Source organism: Leuresthes tenuis, unplaced genomic scaffold (assembly GCF_036924035.1).
Source record: "Leuresthes tenuis unplaced genomic scaffold, fLeuTen1.0.hap1 SCAF_21, whole genome shotgun sequence".
Classification (NCBI taxonomy): domain Eukaryota; kingdom Metazoa; phylum Chordata; class Actinopteri; order Atheriniformes; family Atherinopsidae; genus Leuresthes; species Leuresthes tenuis.
This window is the reverse complement of record NW_027325375.1, coordinates 4,820,411-4,843,856: the sequence shown is the minus strand read 5'-3', so window position 1 is coordinate 4,843,856 and position 23,446 is coordinate 4,820,411. Positions and strand designations below refer to the sequence as shown.

Below are 23,446 nucleotides of genomic sequence, written 5' to 3'. Positions count from 1 at the left end.
AGTCACATTCGCCCACCCACAGATGAACACCCAAATTACAGGCCATCAAATCACAATAATTGCCGGAGTCATTAGGCTGGCCCAGCATTAAACGTAACATGATACAGAGGGTGTCCGGGCCATGTAGGTGCCAAACGTCTTTAAACAGGAGGAGTAACAACTGTTGAGAGTCAAGTACACCAAGAAGTATCGGTATATGCTTAAAGATCAACACCAAAAATGAAGAGAATAGCTTTTACAACAATCGGCAATAAATCCTTGAGCTGCTAACCTTTTAAAAGCCAAAATTAGACATTTCAGCGGCCATGATGTTCTAAAAGCCTTTCTGAGGTGCCCTCAAGAGTTTAACTAGCAGTTAACTTCTAAAGCAGTGCAACTGTAAAACCTTTACATGAGAGCATCTCGTTCCATCGCCTCCAGTCAGGAGAGTATGACCCCTAAACGTGGTTTCACCGGTGTTAGTGACGTATGTTTGCATGTCAGCAGTTTATGGTGGAGGACCAACCACAGGAGAAAAAAAAAAGAAAAGAATGTGGATAAATAAAAATTCATGAGCGTCTCTTCAAAATAACGGCACACAGTCAGCAGACTAAAAAACAGTAATCAGTTAAGAAGATGCAACCCTTAAATAGACTTGCTGATGCAAGAGGCCGCCCCACCTCACAATAGCACGAACGAAAGGGCATATTTACATCGCTTACACTGAAATAATCTCATCACAAACCCTACTGCTCAGTAAATCTATTCCAATCCAAATGCTGTGGCAGAGAGGCGGATGCTGTCCAGGCTTCAGGCCATATTGGACAATGTTTCTCACCCCCCCACGACACACTGGCCCAGCGGAGGAGCTCCTTCAGCAGAAGACTCCTCTCACTCAGATGCAACACAGAACGTCACAGTAAATCATTCCAGCCTGTGGTCATTAGACGTCATAACGCCTCCCTCTGAGAATCAGACACCTCCCCCTCTCTGTAATCTGACACTTTTTGTATTTTATTAAACTGGAAATTGGATATTTAAATTTTTCTTTTATTCATATATAGTTAGAAATGTATATATATATATATATATATATATATTTGTATATTTTGTTCCAAATAGATGTTGTTTGTATAATATATGCTGGAGCATTGTAACAAAAAATAATTTCCCCTGGGATGATTAACGTATTTCTGATTCTGTCAGATTCACAGGAGCAACGTGATGAGAGCAGACCACGTAGCTGAGTTTGCCCCTTTCTCATCACCAAGCAGATGTCTTCATTCACTCTTTGGGTCTTTGATTTAACCCAAAGTCAAGGATTAACTAAAAATTCTACAGCACAAAGGCTCTGGTCATTTTCCAGGCTACGATGTGCTTGCTAAACCGCGACTTAGTTCTAACCAAGTATCTTGGAGCATTCACTAAACCAAAGTGAATCAAAGAAAGCGAAAGCTAAAACAATCGACCGAAAGTAAAGTTGTTTCTTTCTGTTGGCAGTTTCTTAAGTGGTAGCATGTAAGTTCAACCCGTTAAACACAACCACATAATGGGGCGTAAAAACGTTTGTGCTTGTTCCACATTTTTCTGTTACATCAGTTTACACATGAATAAGAAAAGCTGCTAACTCTGACATTTAGGATGCGATGGGAAAAGCTTGGCATTTTGTTTTTTAGTGCTTAAAGCTGGGAAAGCCTAAATGATGGCGATGCCAAACTACTGAGGGACCTTCTGTTTGGTGGACCACAGCTTCAGCCACAGCCATCTCCATGCTAGCCCAGAACACAGAATATGAGTATTCCTACGCATGCACTTTGCTGGCATGTGTTTATTTGAATTGTACGGGGTTACTTTGAAGGCTAAGCAGTTGCTGTCAGTGTTGGAAAAGCAATCAACTTTATCCCTAACATCTAAAAAGGGACTTACACGCACGTCTGCATATGCAGAACAGCCATGATGTGAGGAGGTCAAAGACCATGCAAAGACACTCACAACACTCAGTCATTTACTCTGTAATAAGAGTGTGTGCAGCAAAATGTTAGTTTCTTACATTTTCAGGCACTCGTGCAAGGAAAAATGCCTCTATGATTCAAGTCTTTCCTCACTTTGCTCTCTTTCCCCCACTGTTTAATTTCTCAAATGATATTATGTACATGCAACATTATTGTGGTTATTAACTTGTGTTTTCCTGTTCCAACAGGTATCCTTTGAATGGTGTTATGGTGTTTTTCCCCCCTCTTTTCCCTCTTTTCTGTCCTCTCAAACCCCAGCTGGTCGAGGCGGATGGCCACCCTTCCTGAGTCCGGTTCTGCCAGAGGTTTCTTCCTGCTAAAATGGAGTCGTTCCTTTCCACAGTCGCCACAGGCTCAGGACGGGAGATTGGACTGAAAACAAGTTCTGGTGCAATCTGTTGGTTTCCTTAGCTAGGATATTATTTTTTGAATTGGCTCTATATGAATGAATTGGATTATTTTTAAATTAATTCATTGGATTATGATTACAATGAATTGAATTCCATTTGGCTTGAATTGGACTATATTATTTAAGTGCCTTGAGATGACATTTGTTGTAATTTGGCGCTATATAAATAAAACTGGATTGAAGTGAAAGTCTTTCAAGGTAAATAGATGGTAAATGTTAAATGCTGCAATGCAATTTCTCCTTTTCACTAATGTTTAGGCTTTCTGGTAAAGAAAAAACAAAAAAAAGTTTCCGATCATTTGACACGTGGATTCATTCTAAGACTTGCAGGTTCAACACTGACTGAGGCCCTTCTGTGTGCATATGCAGGCGTGTGCCCAGGGTTGGGGAGAGTGCAATAAGACGCTTCAAATCTCAAAAGGGATTTGAATCTTTGAGCAATTCTTCACACGACAGTGAAAAATCCCTCCCAGAGTGAGCGCCTGTGTTTACGAATACAGCAGTTACTCACGTCTGTGTTTCCCACTGACTGCGTGAGGGTGGGAGAGATCCTCCGTCGGAACGGCTCAATCAGAGCATGTGGTGAACCCCGCAAGCAGATTCAACTGCCAAAATGTCTCGCTCGCTTTGGCATGTAAAAGTGGCGATTCAGCATTGTTTAAGGACAGGGGAGCGCCTGGTTTTAATCGTGGAAGCGTGTTGAGCTGAGAGAAAGCCAACATTCACATCTTCAAAACCGTCTCAGGCCTCTGGTTTACATCTTTCTGCTTTCTTTGATCCCTCCTTTTACCCCTCTGCACACCTGCATCCACCCTCTGTTGAGCCCATTTTTTTCCTTTGAAGTTTTGTCATTTTCCTCTTTGTCCACACTGTGCCATGTTTTTGCCTACTTTCCCATACCCACACCATTGCAAATCTCCCCTTTGCATTTTATTTTTGGCTTTGCTGTTTTCTCCTCTTTTCTCCACATCTCATTCTGCATTCCCTTTCATCCCGCCTCCCTCCCCTTTACGCTGGTCTTACTCTACATCAGAAGGAGCAAGCTTTCATCATACACCATCCTGAATATCAGCTTTACACCGATGCAAACGGTCCTCAATGTCAGACTCTTCCTTTTAAAAGCTCAGATGCAAGTCTGTCTTCGTAATGAGATCCAATGATAGTAACAATAATGAAAGTCCTTTTTCAAACACATTTCTGAATAGCCATTTTCTCTCCAACGCATTTCACAGGAAATGTGATTGTGAAAAAGCCTTGTTGCATCACACGAAAGAGAAATAAATCTTTATCCACTGAACATGAAGAGAGCTGTAATGGGATGAATCAGCTGAACCTCTTTCACTGTAGCTGAACTTGGCCCAAATGAGCTGTGTGGGGATTCGTTTTACTGCCACGTCACCTTCACATGTTCTGTGTCAATATGTTTCAGACTGAACAATCTCTGAATTAAGTGAATGATGCAAACTCCTACTGACACAGCTTCGCAACCGATCGGCTGTCCTTTTCATTAAGTTTTCTCATTTTAAAGCCATTGATAGCACAGACAAAGTAATGCTAAAAAGAGAAGGGGTTTCAACTCAAAACTCGCTTCTTTTTTCCTTAATTCTACGACTCATCACATGACACCATCTTGGCCATCTCGTAGGGAATTCAGCTGTTTCTTGCCCCCCTGCGCTGAGGTCAGATGCCAGAGTCAGCTGCAGAAAACACTTCTACAGGTGTAAAGGGTTTACTGGCATGTGTCCATGACACCTCATCGAGCAGGACAGTTGCTAACACATGGGTCGTCCACAAAGTGCACCAATTCAAATTCCCTAAATTGCTCCATGCCACAAAAATGCTGTCCTCTTAGGACAAAGATTATCTGCAAAAGTATGACATTTCTTTAATTTTTTTTAACTGCTTTGATTTGGAAAACAAAAAGAAATGTAGAGTAAGAACATAAACACAATGAAATCCACACATCTATAAGGGGCAAGTACATCCAAGTTCTCCTGGGGAGGAATGCAGTGGGCTGGACCTGGAGCTCCAAGCCCTTTGCATGGAGGTCAGCCTGACTCTGACAGATCTCTCTGCACTCCACTGAGGCGAAACGCCTGGTCCCTGTCAGCACCACACAAAGCCTGCCAAGCCTGTCTCTTCACTCTGTGTGCGCAGGGTGGTGTTAGGGAAACAATGGCGAGATGCAGATAAATTAGCTGTGTGCGTTTGCTCCATCCTTTTGTATTTTTCTTTAACAAACTGCATATGGCCAATCTTTAGCCTTTACATCTGACAAAGTAAAAAAGGGTTCAGAGCATAACAAACTAACGAAATAAAGAACAAAAGAATCAAAACAACAGCGCAGAGTCTGGTGGAGGTGAAGATCTCACTGCACTCATTCATTCTGCCTGAAAAAGTACATTTCTTATTAAGTAAGACCGAAGAAGCAGAAACAAATGTGAAATCAAAATAAAGAATCCTCTGAAGATCTACCCTGAGTTGTACCGGATGCTTAAACAATCCAATTTTAAGTTTGAATGTTCAGGTTTTAAAAGCTTATTTCAAAGACACACAATTACTGTTCATAGAGTTTAGAAAGGACACAATTCCAGTGTTCAGGTCAGATACGTCAGCCATATCTCATTCTAATGCTTCACTTATTAGCAAGCTACCACTTGCAACACAATGCTACGACACTATTGGTCCAATGAAATGGAGCGGTCTGGAAAGCTTCACTTATCAAGACTTGAGACAAAACTAGGCGGAGATTTACCACCATGAGCGTGTGCTGCGCTGACTTTGTTCATCTGTAACAGACAGTTCAGGGGATCCCAGATGAACCAGATGAACTGTATACTACAGGATTTGGCATTTTAATGATTTCCTGAAATTATGCAGGAAACATCTGTACCTCGCCCAGTCAGACCAAATCACACTGACCCATCAACACCAGGCAATGCAAAACTTTAAGTTAGTCTTTTATGTAACCGATTAAAGATCTCCATGCTTTTACTTTGGCTTACAGATTACTACCGTTTCTCTGACTTTATCATGTCCATAACTTCTCTTATCTCTTAGAGTAACATTTGACTGGATGACCCTCCCCTTTTAAAAAAAAATAAAAATCATCTTTCCTTGGAATGAAACAATGCACATTACTCTTCTCTTGCGAGTGAAGTATGCAGGATATCAGCAGGTGATCATTCTTCTTTCCTCTCTTTCAGCAAAAACAAGTTAATGGAAGAGAGGAACAGGTTCAGCCCGGTCCAGTGACAGCTGCGGCGCCCTCAACAATAAACCGTGACAGTATGGCCACACACATGCACGCTCACGCTGACGTGATGTCTAAAGCCAGGGAAAACCAGAGATGCAAAACATCACGGTACCAGCATTAAGGGGAAGTGTGTATATCAGCTGGGTTTCTTTTCTAATCGACCAATACTGTGATACAAAGACTTCTCGTGCGCACGCTCTGATTCAGTTGAGATTTAACTCACGCCACTGATCAAATGTGCACTTGTTTACGCCTCTGGAGAAAGAGACAACACTCGCTTAAAACAAAGAACTTACTTTATTGACTTTTTAGGTTCTTTGTGCCGCCTTTCTTGAAGCTACAGAATATCCTCCAGTGGAAATCACTGTCTTATGTCTTCCTTTATCTTCCACAGTTCAGACTGCGAGGTCAGTCAGAGAGGAGACAGTTTTCTGGAACATGGTGGCGGAAGTTGGGCGAGTTTTGAATTCTTTGATGGAAAAAAACCTGCCCCCCCTTCTTCTTTTTTTTGCTGGAACACCCTGCACTGCTATCCCAGCGACGCAGCAGGACTGGTTTCACTCCTGTCAGCAAAACATGCCACAAAACATGGCCTGCTTGCTCTAAATTATTCACTTCTAGAGAAGTCAGTTTCCAAACTGTCCGTGATGTTTTTCGCCACAGTGTAGACTGTGTGTAATACGAGTCAATACAGAGTCTGAGTTTGTTTAAAGAAGAAAACATATAACCAAAACAGAATATGGCACCAACGTTTCCATGGTAATAACAGTAAGGGTAAAGAAAGAAAAACCACAGACAATTCTACTTCTCAGTACTGTTTTAAGCTGGCTAACACGGACTCTGCTGACTCATACACACTTTAAACAAGACCGGAGGACTGGCCAGCATTCTTCTCTTTTTAGACAGACCACCAGCACACACACGAAGAAAAAACACAAGTGAACTGATGTAGAGGGTTGTTCAGAAACACCACAATCTGAAAGATCAACAGCTACTGCTCAGCTTTAACGCAGTGAGTTAAGCTATCTTCAATGCTTAGACTGAGAGACCCGCGTTCGTTACCCAACATTGAAGATTATCTTGTTGTAATCTTTACTTAAATGCAGCACAGCAAGTTCCAGAGAAACCAAAAAAATCTGATAAAACTGAGAACATTTGCTCAACCTGTGGGGCTTTGAGGAAGCAAACAGCAAGACAAATGAATGGTAAACAAGCAAGACTATATTTTCAGCTCTGATTTACAACACCAGACTGGGGACAACACTTTTCTCTGTGTCAGCAGAATCAGATAAACAGAGAATGAATCTATATGTTTAATTCAACATATGACATGTTCCTCTGTGGTCTGTGTCATACAGAGTTTACCAACAACAGCTATCAACCAACCAGCACAAACATTCTGCTCTCCATACGCGTTTAATGGTGGCTGTAATATGAAAAAGAGTCCGTTTCTCTTTAAGATAATCAGTGAAGATAAAGAAGAACAACAGAAGCTGTGTTTTCAGAGCGAAGAGGCCCAGCAGTTGGAAGTTATCCTTCTGCCTATCCAGTCGTTTAAATAACGGCAGGCAGGAAATGAAGCATGCCGGGCTGAAGAACACAAAGGCAGAGAGAGGGAGTTTTGAAAAATCGCAGCTGAATTAGCCTGCGATCGCTGTGACATTAGAAGCAACGTTCATGCAATCCAGAATGAGACATTCTTTCTTTAAGGTCACTAACCAGGAACAGGAACACTGGGGGTCCACTTCTTTGAATTCCCTCTAATATCCAGCATATTATCCACCATGAGAAGAAGGAAAAGTTCATCTTTTAAATAATCCAAGTTCAGGTTTGGTGTGTTTGCTTTGTGCTCCAAGCTGTGCGAGAAAGAAGTTTCCTCAGAAAGGAGAAGTAGCTGCTAACAGGCTTTTAGTTGGTCTTTAACAGAGTAAGGAGTGTGTTCTCTCTCTGTTCACGTCTGTCTGTCTGTCTGTCCGCTGGCTCCAATGAGGTGTGTGTGTGTGTGTGTGTGTGTAGCCTACTCATTTCCTGCCTGGATGTGCTTGTGGGCTCCAGGCGAACAGGCTGCTCAGGAACACATGGCCATCCACTGCTCTGCCAGGGGTTCCGCATTCCTCACACACACACACACACACACACACACACACACACCCCTCCCATCAGCTCCCACTCTATGACCCTTTCCAAACCCCCTGCTGCTACTGGTACTCTAACACACAGATACACACACACATGCACGCTGTGGTCCTTTGCAGGACACTGATCTTCCCCCACCCAACCTTTCATTTAGTTATCAACTGACCCATGCTGGAATGACACACACACATCCACACACCAGTCAAAACAGCCTTGAGGTTATCGATATATGGCCATCTACTCTCTCTGCTACAGCTGGTCAGTCTACTTTGTGTTACTGTTATTATTCTTCATGAAACGCATCAGCGGTTAAAAGAAAAAAAAACATTAAGCTGCACTTTGTTTCAGTTCTGCTTTTCCTCTGAAGTTACCAACAATGTGCTTAGCCCTCTTCCCTGTTTAGAAGTGACACAGATATTAAATTTAGTCAATGGAAAAGTAACCTGAACTGCTCTGATAACTGTTCCTTGAAAATAAAAAAAAAACCTAAATAAGTAAAAGATTAAAATAAAAATATTCTCATTCAATACTTTTTCTGCAACGCAGCAGATTTAACTTTACAAAGAAAACGTAGAATGGAGCATGTATTTCCTAAATGCTGATTGGGCAATGTTTCTCTGACCACAGACAGAGGGAGTTTGTGGCTGTTCCCAGCGGTGGCAACAAGCCTTCATTGTCTCAGTGGCAGCTCGCATTATCGTGCAGGAAATGAGGCAAACATTAGCATGTCCACCCGCGCGCTGCATTCAAATGACCGGTGCTGATCAGTCATGGAGCCGACAAATACACCTCAACTGCTGCAAGGTCATTAGGCCCAGGAATGACTACAGATTGCTGCCTTTACCGAGACAAAAGTCAGATGTTAGTGGGTCTAAGTGGTTTTTTCCTCCTATTTGCTTCTGTCTGACCAACACGAGCCCGGTTCAAACCGGTAAAGGACTCAGAAAGAGGTCAATTGGAAATTTCCATTATTTTCTGGCCTTTTACAGATGAAAATAGCTTTATGTTAACAAATCGGAAATGATTAGAACTTAATCTTGATCTCAATTTAAGGTATATTATTCCTTTTTGTTCTCCCCAACTCTGTAATGGTCTTAAGGGGTAATGAAAATCACAATAAATGTTACAGCTGAGAAAGTTAACAATGACCTCTATTGAGAGCCTCAAACATTTTTGTCATGGGGATGCTACTCTTAAGAATAAAAATGCTGTTTCCTTTGGCAGAATTCCAGGACTGGCAGGAACTCACATGATTATTGGGTGATATTTGAATGTCTTGTCAGACCATGCTTCAGCCATCATCCTTAATTTGTGACCAACACCCTTTAGCAGGCCAGAAAGTCAAAACTTTTACAGAAGAAATGACTAAATACAAGATATCTGCCCCCTCGTTTCTGTTCTTGGCATGAGTTTCTCCTGTTTCGGTCCAACTAAAATAACAAAGTCAAAGTAAACACTGAAGGCCGACCTCAGGCAATTGCAGTCACAGTTTCCCCTCCCAGTAAAATCAATTCCAGTGTTTAAACAGGTGCAACACTTCAGTTAAAGATATTTTGAGTTGTTTTTGGCACTCTGATTGGTCTGCAGCCTAGTATTTTGTTACAAAATGAGTTTATCAAATCCGAAAATGCTGTTGATGAACTGTTGCCCCTCTCTCTAAAGGCTCCCGTCATGTGTATCATTGCCTTTTGCCAGCTGGACAATGACCAAATTCATTGTATTTTGTTTCAGACGTCAAATAGCAGAAATGTGACCTGAGGGTGGAGGGAATAAATATCCAGTATAGCACATACTTCAGCTGACACAGTACAACGATATAATCAACAATATAGCCTCAGTCCGCATATCTAGCAAGTTTCATATCCTGGGGCAGCTGGCAGGGAGAGAGCTGGTGAGTGAGACGCTACAGCCAATGAGAGTGCAAGACGGGGGGGTTGGGAGACTTGACAGGGGGCAACCTGAAAAAGGAAAGCAATAACCAATAAAACAAATTTACAACACGCGGGACAGGTGGCATGGTCAGGAAGCAGCAGAATTTGGTTAAAGGTTGGCAAGAACATTCATGCCTCTCAGATTTTTCCAGCGTATAATCTCAGGACAGAGATTTTTTTATCATACTGTGATGTTTATGAGGAGAGAAACAGGCCTGTCTGCATGAAGCTGCTGGATAAAGATCAGACAGACGAGCCAGGGGTTAAGTTTGGGGAAAAATCTTGTAATGTGCCGCAGATCAACCGTAAAGAGGGAGTTTTCTACCACCCAAAAGGTCTTAATCAAAAGATAAGCCTCGTAGTGCAAGTAATACGATAATCTGATGACAATAAAAACCTTCAAGTGCACACTCTGTGTTATTTGTTTTCGAAAATGCATTTCAGACATAGATTTTGGTGGACTGGTAAAGGGAAATAAGTGAAAGTTTACTTAGATGGCTTCATTAAGCAGGCTAACAACTTACGCTCAAACTCCACTATGAAGACAGACTTGTGGTTTTCCTTATGAGCGGGCTTTCTTTCTGGAGGTCTGACTCTTCGAGTCAAACAGCTTCTTTGACTTAATCAAGAAGCTTAGAGAATATCGGACCACTAAATGTTTCCAACAGAATTTAAGCTTTTCGCCAGTTATTTCCACATATTTGGAAAGTTTACAATCAAAAAGCTCAAATCTGCAAAACAAAAGTGAGTTCAGTCAGAGGCTCCTTCAGCTCTGCTGTAACAAAGAACATTAAAAGAGGTAATTCCTGTCAACAGCAGTCCAACTATTAAAGTCCAACTATTCCTTTAAATCTACATCCCCTGAAGCGATGCATGAACCGGTGATATTCTATAGACAGAAATTCTTCACTAAAGTCATCGTTTATTGCAGCGCAGTTACACAAGGACACAAATCTCTTAGTTTGGAGAAGTTTAAAAGATGAGGCGGCCCCGTGCAGGCGGCCCCCGTGCAGGCGGCCCCCGTGAAGGCAGATGAGACCCAACAGATCTTCTGAAACTTGAGATAAAAAAAGTCAAGAATTACAAGGCTTAGGTTTAAGAAAATTTTCCTCTCGTTTTAAGTCGTGAAAGGATTAAAGATGTGGGAATTCTGCTCTGTGCTGCTCAACGGGAACTTACAAGCATCAGATGCAAGTGTGTGTGTGTGGGGGGGGGCTCACATAGAGGTTCCCTTACACATCAGTAAAACCCGTCTTTTCACAGCTTACAGCTCTGTGACATGCTGTCTCCCCCATCTTCTTACAGCTTCACACAAACACACACACACACACACACACTCTTCCTTCAGACAAGCTGCCTTCATAGAGCAGCTTCACGTGCCATGTCAGACAAATCCGCCGTCTGCTCACTATATTCGACACCTCCTTCTCTCATCCCGTCATTCTGTTATTCTCTTGTGTTGTGTGTGTGTTGGTACATACCAGCATCTTGCCAGGTACATGTGCTCCTTGACAAAGACTGATCCAGAGAGCAGGATGTACCAACAAGTAGCGATGCTGTCTGGGCTGGAACAGAAAGAAACGACATGGGAGTGTGAAACAATGTTAATTAGGTCAATATTTCTTAACAACTTAAAAGGTCATCATAATTGGACTGCCCCTATACTTTGGATTTCTGGGTTCTGTGAGGTGATTTTTAATGTCTTTTTTAAGAGTTTAAAATAGGTGAATGACTAAAGATCAAATTAGTTTCAGTTGCACATTTGTGGGCTGGAATTTCAGCAACAAACACGACATATGAGGATAGCAGGAAATCAAAGAGAGTCTCATCTGGAAACTGAGACCATGTAAAACATCCTTTTTTGACAGCTTCTGCTATTCGTTATGAGGAACTTTTCACCTTCACAGGGAAAAACATTTGCAAATTACACAATGATGTAAGTTACAGCCATTTCTCTGTTTGCAGCCGTCGCTCCCAAATCTTTTTATACATTCATCTCATCCTTACATTAAGTGTAAGAAAGCAAGAATACTGATGTAATTAGAGTAAAAGCTAACAGAAAAGAAGTTCTCGCACTGTTGGATTTAAGCGAGGCCAATGTGATTAACCACTAGTGTAGCTTCATTGAAGAGACCCTGATTGCTTTCATCTGCTGTCTGTATAACGTGTGTGTGTGTGTGTGTGTGTGTGTGTGTGTGTGTGTGTGTGTGTGTGTAACTGAAAACTAATTGAACATGGCAGCCACTTTGGTCTGGGTTAAGGTACTTAAGTCTTGCCTCCGGAGGAGAGGCAGGAGAGTCTATCAGAGAGAGAAAATGAGTGTGTGTGTTTATTTGTTGCTAAATTAAAGAACCGAGTGTCTAATGTGATTCTACTGAGCATGATAATGCATCAACAGCATGCTGAGCTTCTCACTCATCCATCTCTGTCCTCCCTCCATCTCACACATTTCCTCCACATCTCAGCCACCCTCATCCCTCTTCCACCTTGCGCTCTCCTCCCCTGCTTATTTCTCATCTCGCCTCCCTCTTGACATGCTTTTCTTTCCTCCTTCTTCCTCTGTGGCATATCTCGTTTTCTCTCCTCTTTTGCAAGCATTCCTCCCATTTTAATATACGTCTTTACAGCTTTTCATTTGCTGACATTTTCTACTTTCTCATTTCATCTCATTGTCAAGCCTCTCCTACTTTCAGCCTCTCCTAAAATTCATTACCTTTCTGACTTCTTTGTATACTACCATCTGCCTCATTCATCTCCTTCATATTCACTTATTCAAGTGAGGGCTGCTATCAGTGTTTTCAACCAGACAACTGCATCTTAAAGCAACACCTCCAGCAGAAGATGAGAGCTTTAAAGTACATACAGCAGTTATTTAACTCACTTCACAGTGAAACAGAAGTTGTTCATAGGCTAAGCAGATGGTACCTGTTTAAGGATATCTTTAACTTTGACCAAGCTTATTTGTGAACACGGTAAAAGGATAAGTTTGGTGATATTAGGTGACCATTAAGATCCCACTAATGACAGCCACATCCACAGCTTGACAAAAACAATTGAAATCCATCATTGAGCTACATGAATGTGGGCAAAAAAAGCAATTTTTTCCTGAAAGGTGTTACAGTGACATAACAAGCTCATCTATTAGCTTCTCAAGAGAAGGAAGCACATGTTTGTGACCCTTTTTTAATGCTTTATGCCTTCAGTAGGACTGTCCCTTGGCCTGAAAGATGAGACATGGTCAAACAGTACCTAGTGTGCTGTTTGGGAGGTTATGAACCAATCAGAAAATTCCAGATATATATCCAGACAATCAGATAAATCAGAGAAAATCCAATACAAGTATTCATTATATCTATGAATGGCAAAAATGTGTGTATAACCAGGATTTGCAGTTAATTTCTAAGTGAAATTGGCATCTAGTGTTTTGCATAAATGTTATAATGTTATATGTAAGGTTTGAGAGGCTGCCCTGTTTCATTTAAAGCCCACACATCTGTAACAGTCTGGTCTTCACAACACATGCTTGTGGAAGTATCATGGCACAAACAAAGGAGACCTCAGAGGAATCAGAAAAATAATGGAAAACTAACTGGAAAATGTTATGAAACCATCTGTAGAAAGTTTCCCAACCATATCCATACACAACCAGACACACTGAGGAAATTCAAAACTAGGAGATCCGTCCAAGAGTAGCTAAAAGTCTCCATGACAGTGGCTGATGTTTAAATTCACGACATCACAGAATAAAAACGGTGTGCTTGACGCAGCTTCAAGGAGAAGGCACCCGCTCTCAAAACCAAAGACTGCAACCCATCTGCAGCTTCTCTGAAGATCATGTGGACAAACCAGAAGGCAGCTGACAAATGTTGTGTGGAGGAGTGAAACATTTTAGTTTAAGAACTGTGTGTATCTGTGAAACACGGCGGTGGTTGTATCATGGTATGGATTCAGCATCTGATTTATAACACAAAATTTAAAGGAAAATATCAGAGCATTTGTCATGAAGCAATACGATGATACAAAACACACAAATTGCTTTACCGGAGAAAGTTTAAAAGCAATAAAGTTAATGTTTTGAAATTGCTAAATAAAAACACTGATGGTGGTCCAACAGAAATGTTGTGGAAAGACCTGAAGGGAGCAGTTCACACAGTTCACACAGAGAGGAACGGGCTAAAACTCAAGCAGGACTAAAGCTACGGGAAAAGCTTGGTTGGTCACATCTGTTTGCCACTCACTGATATGTAAAATTTAATGATTTACCTCCATAAATAAATGTAACTGGAGCATTTGTGGGAAACCTGCTGATTTTTTAAGTCAGAAATATTGTAAATGCTTTATAAATTGTAAAGTAGCTTTATTGTTACGCTGGCAACCAAGCTTATTATTCATATGCAAGTGATTTTTAGATCCTTGAACGCAACCAGGCTGCAAAGAACTGACAATGCAATGACACATTCGTCATAACCGATTATGATGAAGTTGCAAAAACACTAAACTAACAAACAGGTCAGCCTCCTCTTTGGTAGCATAACATTCAATTTTTCTTGCCTGGAGGCATTCTTATCTTTAACAGGAGACTCGTGTTCTAACATTCACCCCTGCTGAAAATACCTACCGTTAATGTGAAGGATGCCGTGATTGTGAAACAGGGCAGAGGATAAAGGAAAACAAATACAGAGGAACTGTAGCAGATCGTGGCAGGAGCATATCCCGCTTAGCGTGAGTGCTTGTACTTACCAAAATAGGATGTGGTTGGCCTCATGTCTCTCGTACCTGGCTGAGGTACACATCGACCTGAAACAGACAGGCAAAGACATTAGCTTTTTAGTCTCCAAAGACATCCTTGATACATTTCTCTCTCTTGCAACCCATCACACACACACACACGTTTTTCCTCGGGAGGCGGCCAGCTCATCCATTTTAGAGGACACCTTAACTCTGTTAGCATGGAGTGTTAAGATGGCTTACTTCTCATTGTCAGGCTGCAACCCAAACTACATTTCTCTTTCTGATTTGGAACTATTTTTTTTCTAAACATTTGCTAAATGAAACTCACTAAAAAAAAAAAAAAGAACAATAGTTCAAGTCAAAGAGGGTTGTAGGTACTCTACCATCATCAGTGGATGAGGGTCTGACACTACTCTTCGTTGGCACTATAGCTGCAATGTTCCCACTTACTCAACTGAGAAAGACATCTCTACTGACTTAAAGCAGAACATTCAAAATACGTTTGGTAAAAAACATAAAAGGTCTAAAGACTAATATAGCTTTAAGACAGGGTGGCGAAACCAACCCTGGTTTCCTCAAAATAAGTAGAGCTCACCGTAGTTGATGTTCCCTCAGGTGGGAGAGGACATCCATATGGTAAAGGTGACAGTAGATCGTGTGCAGGTCCTGTGGAGCATAAAGATGATAAATTCATTATTACTGAGAAAAATAACAGCCATCAGAAAGTATCACATTATTGTATACAACCACAAACCCAAAAAAGGAAGAACTTTCGTACACTTTATGCTTCAGTGACGACGCAGAGTGTAAGAACACACCTTAAACATCCTCAAAATCAAAAGCTCATTGTTTACAGTGAATGGAATGTGTCTGCACTGTGTAAATCACATCAAATGCTCTGAGCTGACAGAAGCCACTTGGCCTATGCCAGACATCGCCTATCAAGTTGACACCGTCAAAGACGAGACGGGCACACCACTTATGTGCCCACATGACAGCAGTAAGAGCCTCTCAGATACACCCGCCCATTCCCTCAAAATAGTACTGTATCACGGCCAGCTGTCAAAACATTTGGAGGATGACAGAGTGTATGTGAAGGGAACGACCTCATGAGCACGTGTAGATCACACCAACAGAACGGCTACTTTTAACAGGTGGTGGGACAAAAACACGCTGTGCCACGTAAAGTCGACAAGTTTCAGAATTAGGAAATGTGCATAAATCTGCTTCTGTGTCAAAAATCTGACGGAGAGACACAGCGTCTGGATATAGCTGCTATAGCTGCCCCTTTTCAACCAGAACACGAGGTCAGTAAGCACGTCAGTAAATATTGTGCTGAAAAACAAAAAAAACATTTGCATTCAATTCTGGATTGTTGATGGAAGGAAATGAGGCGAATGTCATCCAACGCGTTATTAAATCGGGTAACTTATGGAAAATAGGTTTCATTCTCACAAACCCCATCTTAAAGTGTCTGTGGGATCACACCAAACAACAGAAACCGTGCTACAGGCTGACTGACGGGTTTTTTCCATGGCTGATGCCGACCTTTAAAAAGAAGGCCAGCCGACTGCTCATACATGACGCCAATTTTTCTAAGAGTTATCTGGCTATTTCAGAGTCACATGAAAGACGACTGATAATGATATGCAAAAACAGGATACGCGTGCCTGCTTGCTTATCCCAGTATTAAGGTAAGCCTGTTCCTTAGTTAGGATCGCTTGCTGTGGAATGCTGAGTATGAAGAGTTGATGATATCATATGATATGATTTATGGTTTGGGTGGCTTTCTGTGTTTTGCTGGTGTGGCTCGAAAGGGATCTGATGGTATCTGTGGGAAAGAAGCCCAATCCACAAAGACCCCATCACACAACCCACAGGGCCCCCGAGGATCCAGTGTCCCAGTCGCATGTTCTCGGTCCGGTCGGTGCTCTTTGGGCTGCATGAGGAGGACCTACTCAACAGGAGATCATACTGCTTTAGGTCCTGTTTGTCTGAAGTGGTTATACCTTATACTGGCAGCGAGACAGTGTCCCACACGCCAAAAACAATTAGAACTAAACCAAATACACGTTTCTCTAATAATCATCTCCGCTTCGGATAAAACTAAATCATAGCTGCTGCTGAGCAAAAGTATACAAACAAATCAAAACAGCTGCATTGCTTTGATCCAAAACGAATAAATCTGGCAGTCTTCGGTGGGGAAAATCCTAATGCTCTGCGCTGCATTTTCCACACTGTCGGTTCTGTTTACATACAGCTGAAACATCCCCCCCCCAAAATCGGTAATTTCATTTAAAGCATCTAATAAAAAATACTGACTGATGTGTACTATGAGTGTTTGCATCAAGTAAGAAAATATGGATTCTTTATCTAAACATGCAACAGTAGATGTGCTGCTCTTTAATTCCATGCAAACACTGTCCGCTGTCCGTAAAGAAGAGTGATGATACGCACACTCGTGCCACGACTCTATAAATCTGATCCATGAATCACAGGAATTATCAAAGCAGCAGATCCAAAGAGAAAGGGACATAAATACTGTTGTTTCTGATATGACTGTGTCACTCATGTGCTGGAGTCCAGCAGTGGGAGCCAGCAACACTGAGGAATGGAGAGCATTTAATGCCATGGACCAACAACCTTGAAGTGCTGTTGGCTCAGTCTGACAGAGGAGGTGAAAGCTGGGTGAGTGAGCGGGAGGAGGGAGAAAGTAAGCCAAAGGAGAGCGGGGAAAGGGCAAAGAGGGAGTGACAGAGTACAGTCAGAGCAAGGAAAACATCAAGAAAGAAAAGGAGGGAGACAAGGAAAAAAATTTGAGGTGAGAGGGAGGGTAAGAAAACATATCAGGTGAAATCCTGTCTGCCAAGATAGTTCCTTTTATTTTCTGTTGAACTGGAACATATCTGAGGCTCATTATGGATACTATGGTTGGAGTCTGGCCAAAACATTAAAGTCGTCTCCCTGATAGCGTGTAGGTGTAGCTCGTGGACCAAGACACTTCCAGGACACTGGCACTGGATCTCTTTGGGTTATGTGTTGCTGAGTAGGGAATCCCTGAACGAGGCATGTTCCAGCATATCCGAAATTCCTGATCAAACTGGTTCGTTTTTGGGCCGAGAATATGCCTTGGGGCTTTTAAAGCTTTTTTCAAAACATTTTGATGAGACCTGTGCTGTCAGGAGGAGCAACTTCCATTGGCACTGTGCTCTGTTTGAAAGGGAGCGCATGTGCTGGTGGTGTAACATGCACAGGAGTGCCTGGACCCAAAGTCTTCAATAGGGCTGTGCATTATATATCAGTTTAGCATCAATATTGCAATAAACATGTGACGTTAAGGAGGGCAAACAATTCAAACTCTCCATGAGACAAACAGGAAGCTTGAAGTTATCTTATTTACCATCACTAATGCAGAAAAGAAGTCTGCCTGATTTCTGGAGAACAGCTGAAAGATGTTGTCGGCGAGTAACATACAGAGTTCTGCACCGAGGGCGCCGGAGACGATAGCTGAACACGAATGTAGGACTGCAGAAAGACACAACTGACAGGGGACTTGAGTCAATTCACTTATGAAGACTAAAGGTGGAGCTTTCCGTTAGGTCAGATCAATGTCTCCCAGACCAAGAGAAACAACCCGATCACTCATGCAGGAGTCATCAGAGCCGCTTGCAGAGGCTGGGTCACTGGCCCCATCCTCTCTCCATGCACTGCTCCAACCACGCGTGGTTAAAAATCATTCCGGCTGAATTTGTGTTTGTTTGGGACTTGAGTCCAGCAGAACTTGGAGAAAAAGCTGCAGTTTTGCTAGAACACCTCACCTCTTCTATAATTACTCACCCCGCTCACTGCTGAGCGAGTATCACAGGGAGCCTCATTATGACAATGGGAGCAGTAATGAGGGTCCTTCAGTAAGAGGCACAGAGGGTGCCTCTCAACTCAGGTGTTTGTTCATTTCAAACTAGTTTTATAGCATTTAGCAAGGCTAATTAAAGTGCCCTGACGGAATGTGATTAAATGCTGGTATTTAACACTTTTGCGTACAACAGATTTTTTCCAAAAGTCTCCAGAAGATAAAAAACTATCCTTTTCATGTACGAGCTCAACTCTGAAGGACAGCGAGCTTGACCTGGATAAAGCCATTACAGGAAGAGTCGTAACCTCCGTTCACTGAGGCAGAGACAGAGAGCGCAGAGCAAAGGAAAAGCCTGCTTTGCAACAGTGAGAAAGTGGAAGTGCATTGACTTCAAATCACTGTTAACTGGGTTAGTGAACACAACAAAGCGCTGCAGTAAGCACTCCTGTCGTGCTGCTGAGCCTGCATGCGTGTTCGTACAGCAAGCACGTGCGTGCTGGAACACACAGCCCTGAGGCGGATCCTGGCATGGGGGGTAAGATAGAGCCAGACAGCCCCATCATCCACCCCACCCCTGCTTGTTAGAGAGTTCCTGGATTATATGAAATGCTCTGCCACACGTAGAAACAGGGCTGTCTGCCTATGCCAGCTGTAAAGGAAAATATAACCAAAGTCGCTCATGATCCAACAGTGATTTTACTACTACAGTGATGACTACAACTACTACTACTGACAGGCACACCCATAACACCAACTGTCCCCATTTCATGCATTGATTGGGGAAAAGCGGGTCACCAGAGGGCCAGACAGCCAGACAGACAACAGGATGTCAGAGGATGGGAGATCTCTGCTCTGCTGTGGTCTCACACACACGGTACAGTGATCACTGTGCAGCCACAGTGCTTGAATGTGAACTCTGAGTGTGGCGTTAGTGGCCTGGCTTTTGATTTTAGTGCAGTGGTGTCAGAAACCCAAACCTAAAAGTTTCACCATGACACTGCTGCGGTTGTTACTTATCCACAGGATGCAGGTTCAGAAGTTGTTCTTTACAGACAGTAATTCCCATTTTTCATGTAATATCGCACTGTTCTTAACAAGGTTTGAGTCATTTCAACTCATGAACAAATGAGTAGGCATCGCTTAACATCTAAAACATCACCGACGCAATCAGAGAATATTTTTGGTAAATGGACTGTACTTGTATAGCGCTTTTCTAGTCTAACTGACCACTCAAAGCGCTTCACTACATGCCGCATTCACCCACTCACACACAGCACGTCTTAAGATACTACACATAACTACGTGCTTTCTAATCATTCATACACACATTCATACCCCAATGGATACATTGGGAGGCAACGTGGGGTTCAGTGTCTTGCCCAAGGACGCTTCGACGTGTAGCCCGGGGAAGCCAGAGTGGAACCACCGACCTTCCTCCTGAGCTACAGCCGCCTGGGCCTGTTGAAAGCTAAACAGGCCCATCTCCAACTACCAAAGCAGTGTCTCTCTTTTCATTAGACTGAAGCCCAAGTGTGCGCGATGTTGTTGAAAGCAACATTCCTCACTGACTTCTGACCTCTGCTCTGTCCTCCCAAGAGACTAATGATGTGGCCTTACGACCCCATCTGTGATTAGGACGTCACAACCTCAGGAGAAGCATCCTTCAACTCATCACCAGCTGAGGCTGAGAATTTCAATTAAAGTTGTCTGGTTAGACACTGAAAAAACACTTAAAATGACAGTCTGGGATGTTAATGTTTTATTAAATTGCACCTTCAGAGTTTTCTCTAAACACCACCTGCTTGTCAAACTACTTACGTACTTAAGTCCAGTCAGGTACTTTATGACCAACGCTTTGGAACAAAATGTGACCCCGATGATAGGAAAACATTCCTTTGTCTCTATCAGCTGCACACACTCAGCTATAAAGTTGCTGTTGGCCTAGTTAAGATGACTGATAGCTGCTGGTTCACAGAGGCTTGAGGCAGAGAGTCAGTGCTTTTTATTCACCAACGGACATCCAGATGACAGGAACCACCCTGTGCAGGGCATGTAGCCCAGGATCATAGCAGCCTACCAGCTTCTGATCTTAACTGACTGCCTTTTAAAGCCTCCCACTAATTCATCCCCAGGCTCTACCATCTAAAAAGATCAGTCCATTTATTACAAAACCCCCCAACAAGAAAATACACCAAATCATAACAAACAAATATCTTAGAAACAAACATCTGACAATCACAAAAAGGCTTTAACACAACTGCATAATATGCCTTGCACTCTAAAATCTTACTAACTTTATCCCAAACATGTCACCCCCCCCCCTCCTTAACGGAGACATGGCTTCACCCGGAACTTTAAAAGGGTGTTCCGGTACAGAGGGACTCTTTCAGCCCGAACACTCTGGAGCAGAAAACAGAAAAGGCAAGAAACTTCCTGTGGAAATTCAATCATCCCTCATTTCCAGAGGATTGTTCATTAACCAAACATTCTGTGCGTCCAACAGTCTCTCCAGTTCCAGCTGAAGAGGGAGCCACCAAAGCATCTTCATTTCCAATGAAAAATCCCTTTGTTTGGTGACATCATTTCTTACCTCATCATATGGCAGACATTGTGCTACATGCAATGGAGACCTTTGGAGACAAATTCAGAATCAAGTTCAAACATCTTTTAGATGGAAACATCTGAAAACCACTGCCAACAGCAGCTTCCCGAACATTCAGGATGTGTTTCCAATATGCACCAATTAACTGTGAAGAGAAACACCGCAGAGATGATTCATTTTCAGTTTAAAGCTGCAATAATGTTTCACGTACAGAGGAAACGCCTTAAAAGCGGACACCCTGGCTGTTAAACCAACAACAAGAAGGATAGTTTGATGAGAGATGATCATTGATGCTTTGAGCTTGTGCTGGTGTGTGTGTGTGAGTGAGTGAGTGACTCAGGTATAACTACAATGCTGCTGCCACCTTCTGGCAGACACGTCGCTCTGTCTTTGTCCAACAGAAGTTCCAGGTTTACCTACAATCCTACAGTATTTAAGCAGTCTGAGAGGGATCGGGCACACGCACCCATTAGGACAGCAGGAAACTTTTTTCACTAAATTACAGAAATATAATGAGGATGTGTCAGCACTAACATACACAGACCTTGAATCTTAATTTCGTGGAGCCACCCTGCTTCCAATTCCCCCAACCCTGACAGGATCCTGACATGTTGATATGTGACTATCTTAAGTATGTGTTAGTCATCCATAAACATGCTGCAGCAGCACACAACTGAAACTCGTGATTCAAAAGCGAGTTGCTGCAGTACACCACAAAGCTTTTTTCTGTCCCACCCACCACATTTCTTTCCCTCCAATCAAGAATCAGCACATTGGTGCAGGCGTCTTGATATGAAGAAGCACTCCTGCGTAAGACAGAAAAACTATGGCTTAAAAGAAAACCTTCCAATTAAAGACTCTCTGCTTTTTAAACTACTGACCTTGAGTGGTTCAATTTTGAGTTTTTCTACAACAAAACACATTCAAACTTCTTCCTCCTGTGATGGTGAGGAAAACACTGACAACGTTTCGTTGCCTTTGTGACTTTTCAGGAATGAACGGGGGTCCCGTCCTTAGCTTCGTAGGATGTACAATGAACCATTAGCACACACCCGCCTCCACCAGAATGTACAGTATGCCGGTCGAGTCTGTCACTAACACAGAGAGGATGTTGTCAACACACGATACAACATGCCCATTCAAGCTGGAAGAACAAACAGCTTGGCTAACATCCAGCCTTCATAACTGGCCTTGAATACTTTCATCATATTGACTACAAGGTCCCCAAAAAAGGCCAAAAAGCGGGGGACAAAACCACCTCAGTCTAATGAAGTGGTGAATTTGACATACTATGTGCTGAGAAAATGCAAGACAAAAGAAACATTTAAAAGAACACAAAGGATGAGTAGCACAGTGTGCCCATGATATTTTTTTATCCAATAGGCTGAGCTGGATTCCTGCTAAGATGACATTTATATATTCACAAACCCCACCCTGAGGAATTGCAGTGACGTCCCAGACAACTTGTCAAATCGCAGCTTCTATATGAAAGCTGTGTTACAGCTGTGTAAAGCTGATTTTTTAACAGGGTAACTCTGCTCTGGAAATAGATCTGCGCCGCTTCAGTTTCCATAAGGTGCAGAAGAAAGGCAAACAGAGACGTCAGCCTGGGAGAATGAGGCTAAGTATTCTCTAATGTACCATAAATCTAAGTGTGCTGTCAGTGGAGGCACTTACCACTTAAAGGTAAAGCTGGTGCTTCATTAAACATGAGATTAAAACAAAGTAGAGAAATCTGAAAGTGATCTGGGTCACTGTGTCATTGGAGTCCAGACCCAGACTCTACTATGAAGCCGTGCTGTTGCATGTTGCTCTGAAACCTGTATATACCTTTCATAATTGATGGAGCCTTTCCAGATGTGCAAGTTGACAGTTCTATAGGCACTAATGCACCAGCATACCATCAGAAATTCAGGCTTTTGAGCTGAACACTTGTTACAAGCCAGATGGTCTCTCTCCTTTCGAGTCCAAAGAATGAGGCACCGATCATTTGGAATGGCATTTGAAATTTGGATTTGTCTGACCACAGAATAGTTTTCCACTCTGCTTCAGTCCATTTTAAATGGGCTTTGGCCCGAGAAAACGGTTCTTACATGTTCTGGAACATGTAAACATGATTTGCATGGTGAGCTGTTTTCACAGACAATGAATTCTGGAAGTGTTCCTGAGCTCACGTCAGGTGCTGTCCATGAAAGAATTACAACGTTTGTAAAGCAGCACAGGCAGAGATGTCTCCAGAATAATTCCAGGATTTTATGTACTGTAGATGATCGAATATTCGAGGTTTTTTGTAATCTTACATTGAGGAGCATTATTCTGAAAGCGCTCTGCAGTTTGCAAACACAGTTTTCTGCAGATTGCCGAACCTTTGATCACCTTTACTTCTGAGAGACTCTGCCTCCCCGTGGTGCTCTTTTTCTATACCAAATCCAGTTGCTAAATAACCTAATTAGCGGAAACGTGTTCCTCCAGCAGTTTAATTTCTGTACCACATACTTTTCCAGATTTTGTTGGCCTATCCCAATTCTTTTAAAAAG

The 23,446-nt window shown here is 42.4% G+C and overlaps 1 protein-coding gene across 5 annotated transcripts in view; it reads right to left on the bottom strand.

The window, feature by feature from the left end:
* Positions 1-23,446, bottom strand: part of LOC140279964 (rap guanine nucleotide exchange factor 6-like) — a 120,938-nt gene that overhangs the window by 80,517 nt on the left and 16,975 nt on the right. For 3 of the 5 annotated variants that reach the window (XM_072375190.1, XM_072375191.1, XM_072375192.1), the window contains exons 2-4: positions 15,050-15,120; positions 14,464-14,520; positions 11,205-11,288 (exon numbers count right to left, since the gene is read on the bottom strand). In XM_072375190.1, coding sequence (XP_072231291.1) covers positions 11,205-11,288; positions 14,464-14,520; positions 15,050-15,120 — 212 coding nt within the window. Of the gene's footprint in view, positions 1-7,375; positions 7,600-11,204; positions 11,289-14,463; positions 14,521-15,049; positions 15,121-23,446 lie in introns of those variants that run through there. The other 2 variants (XM_072375193.1, XM_072375195.1) reach the window with 2 other exon arrangements.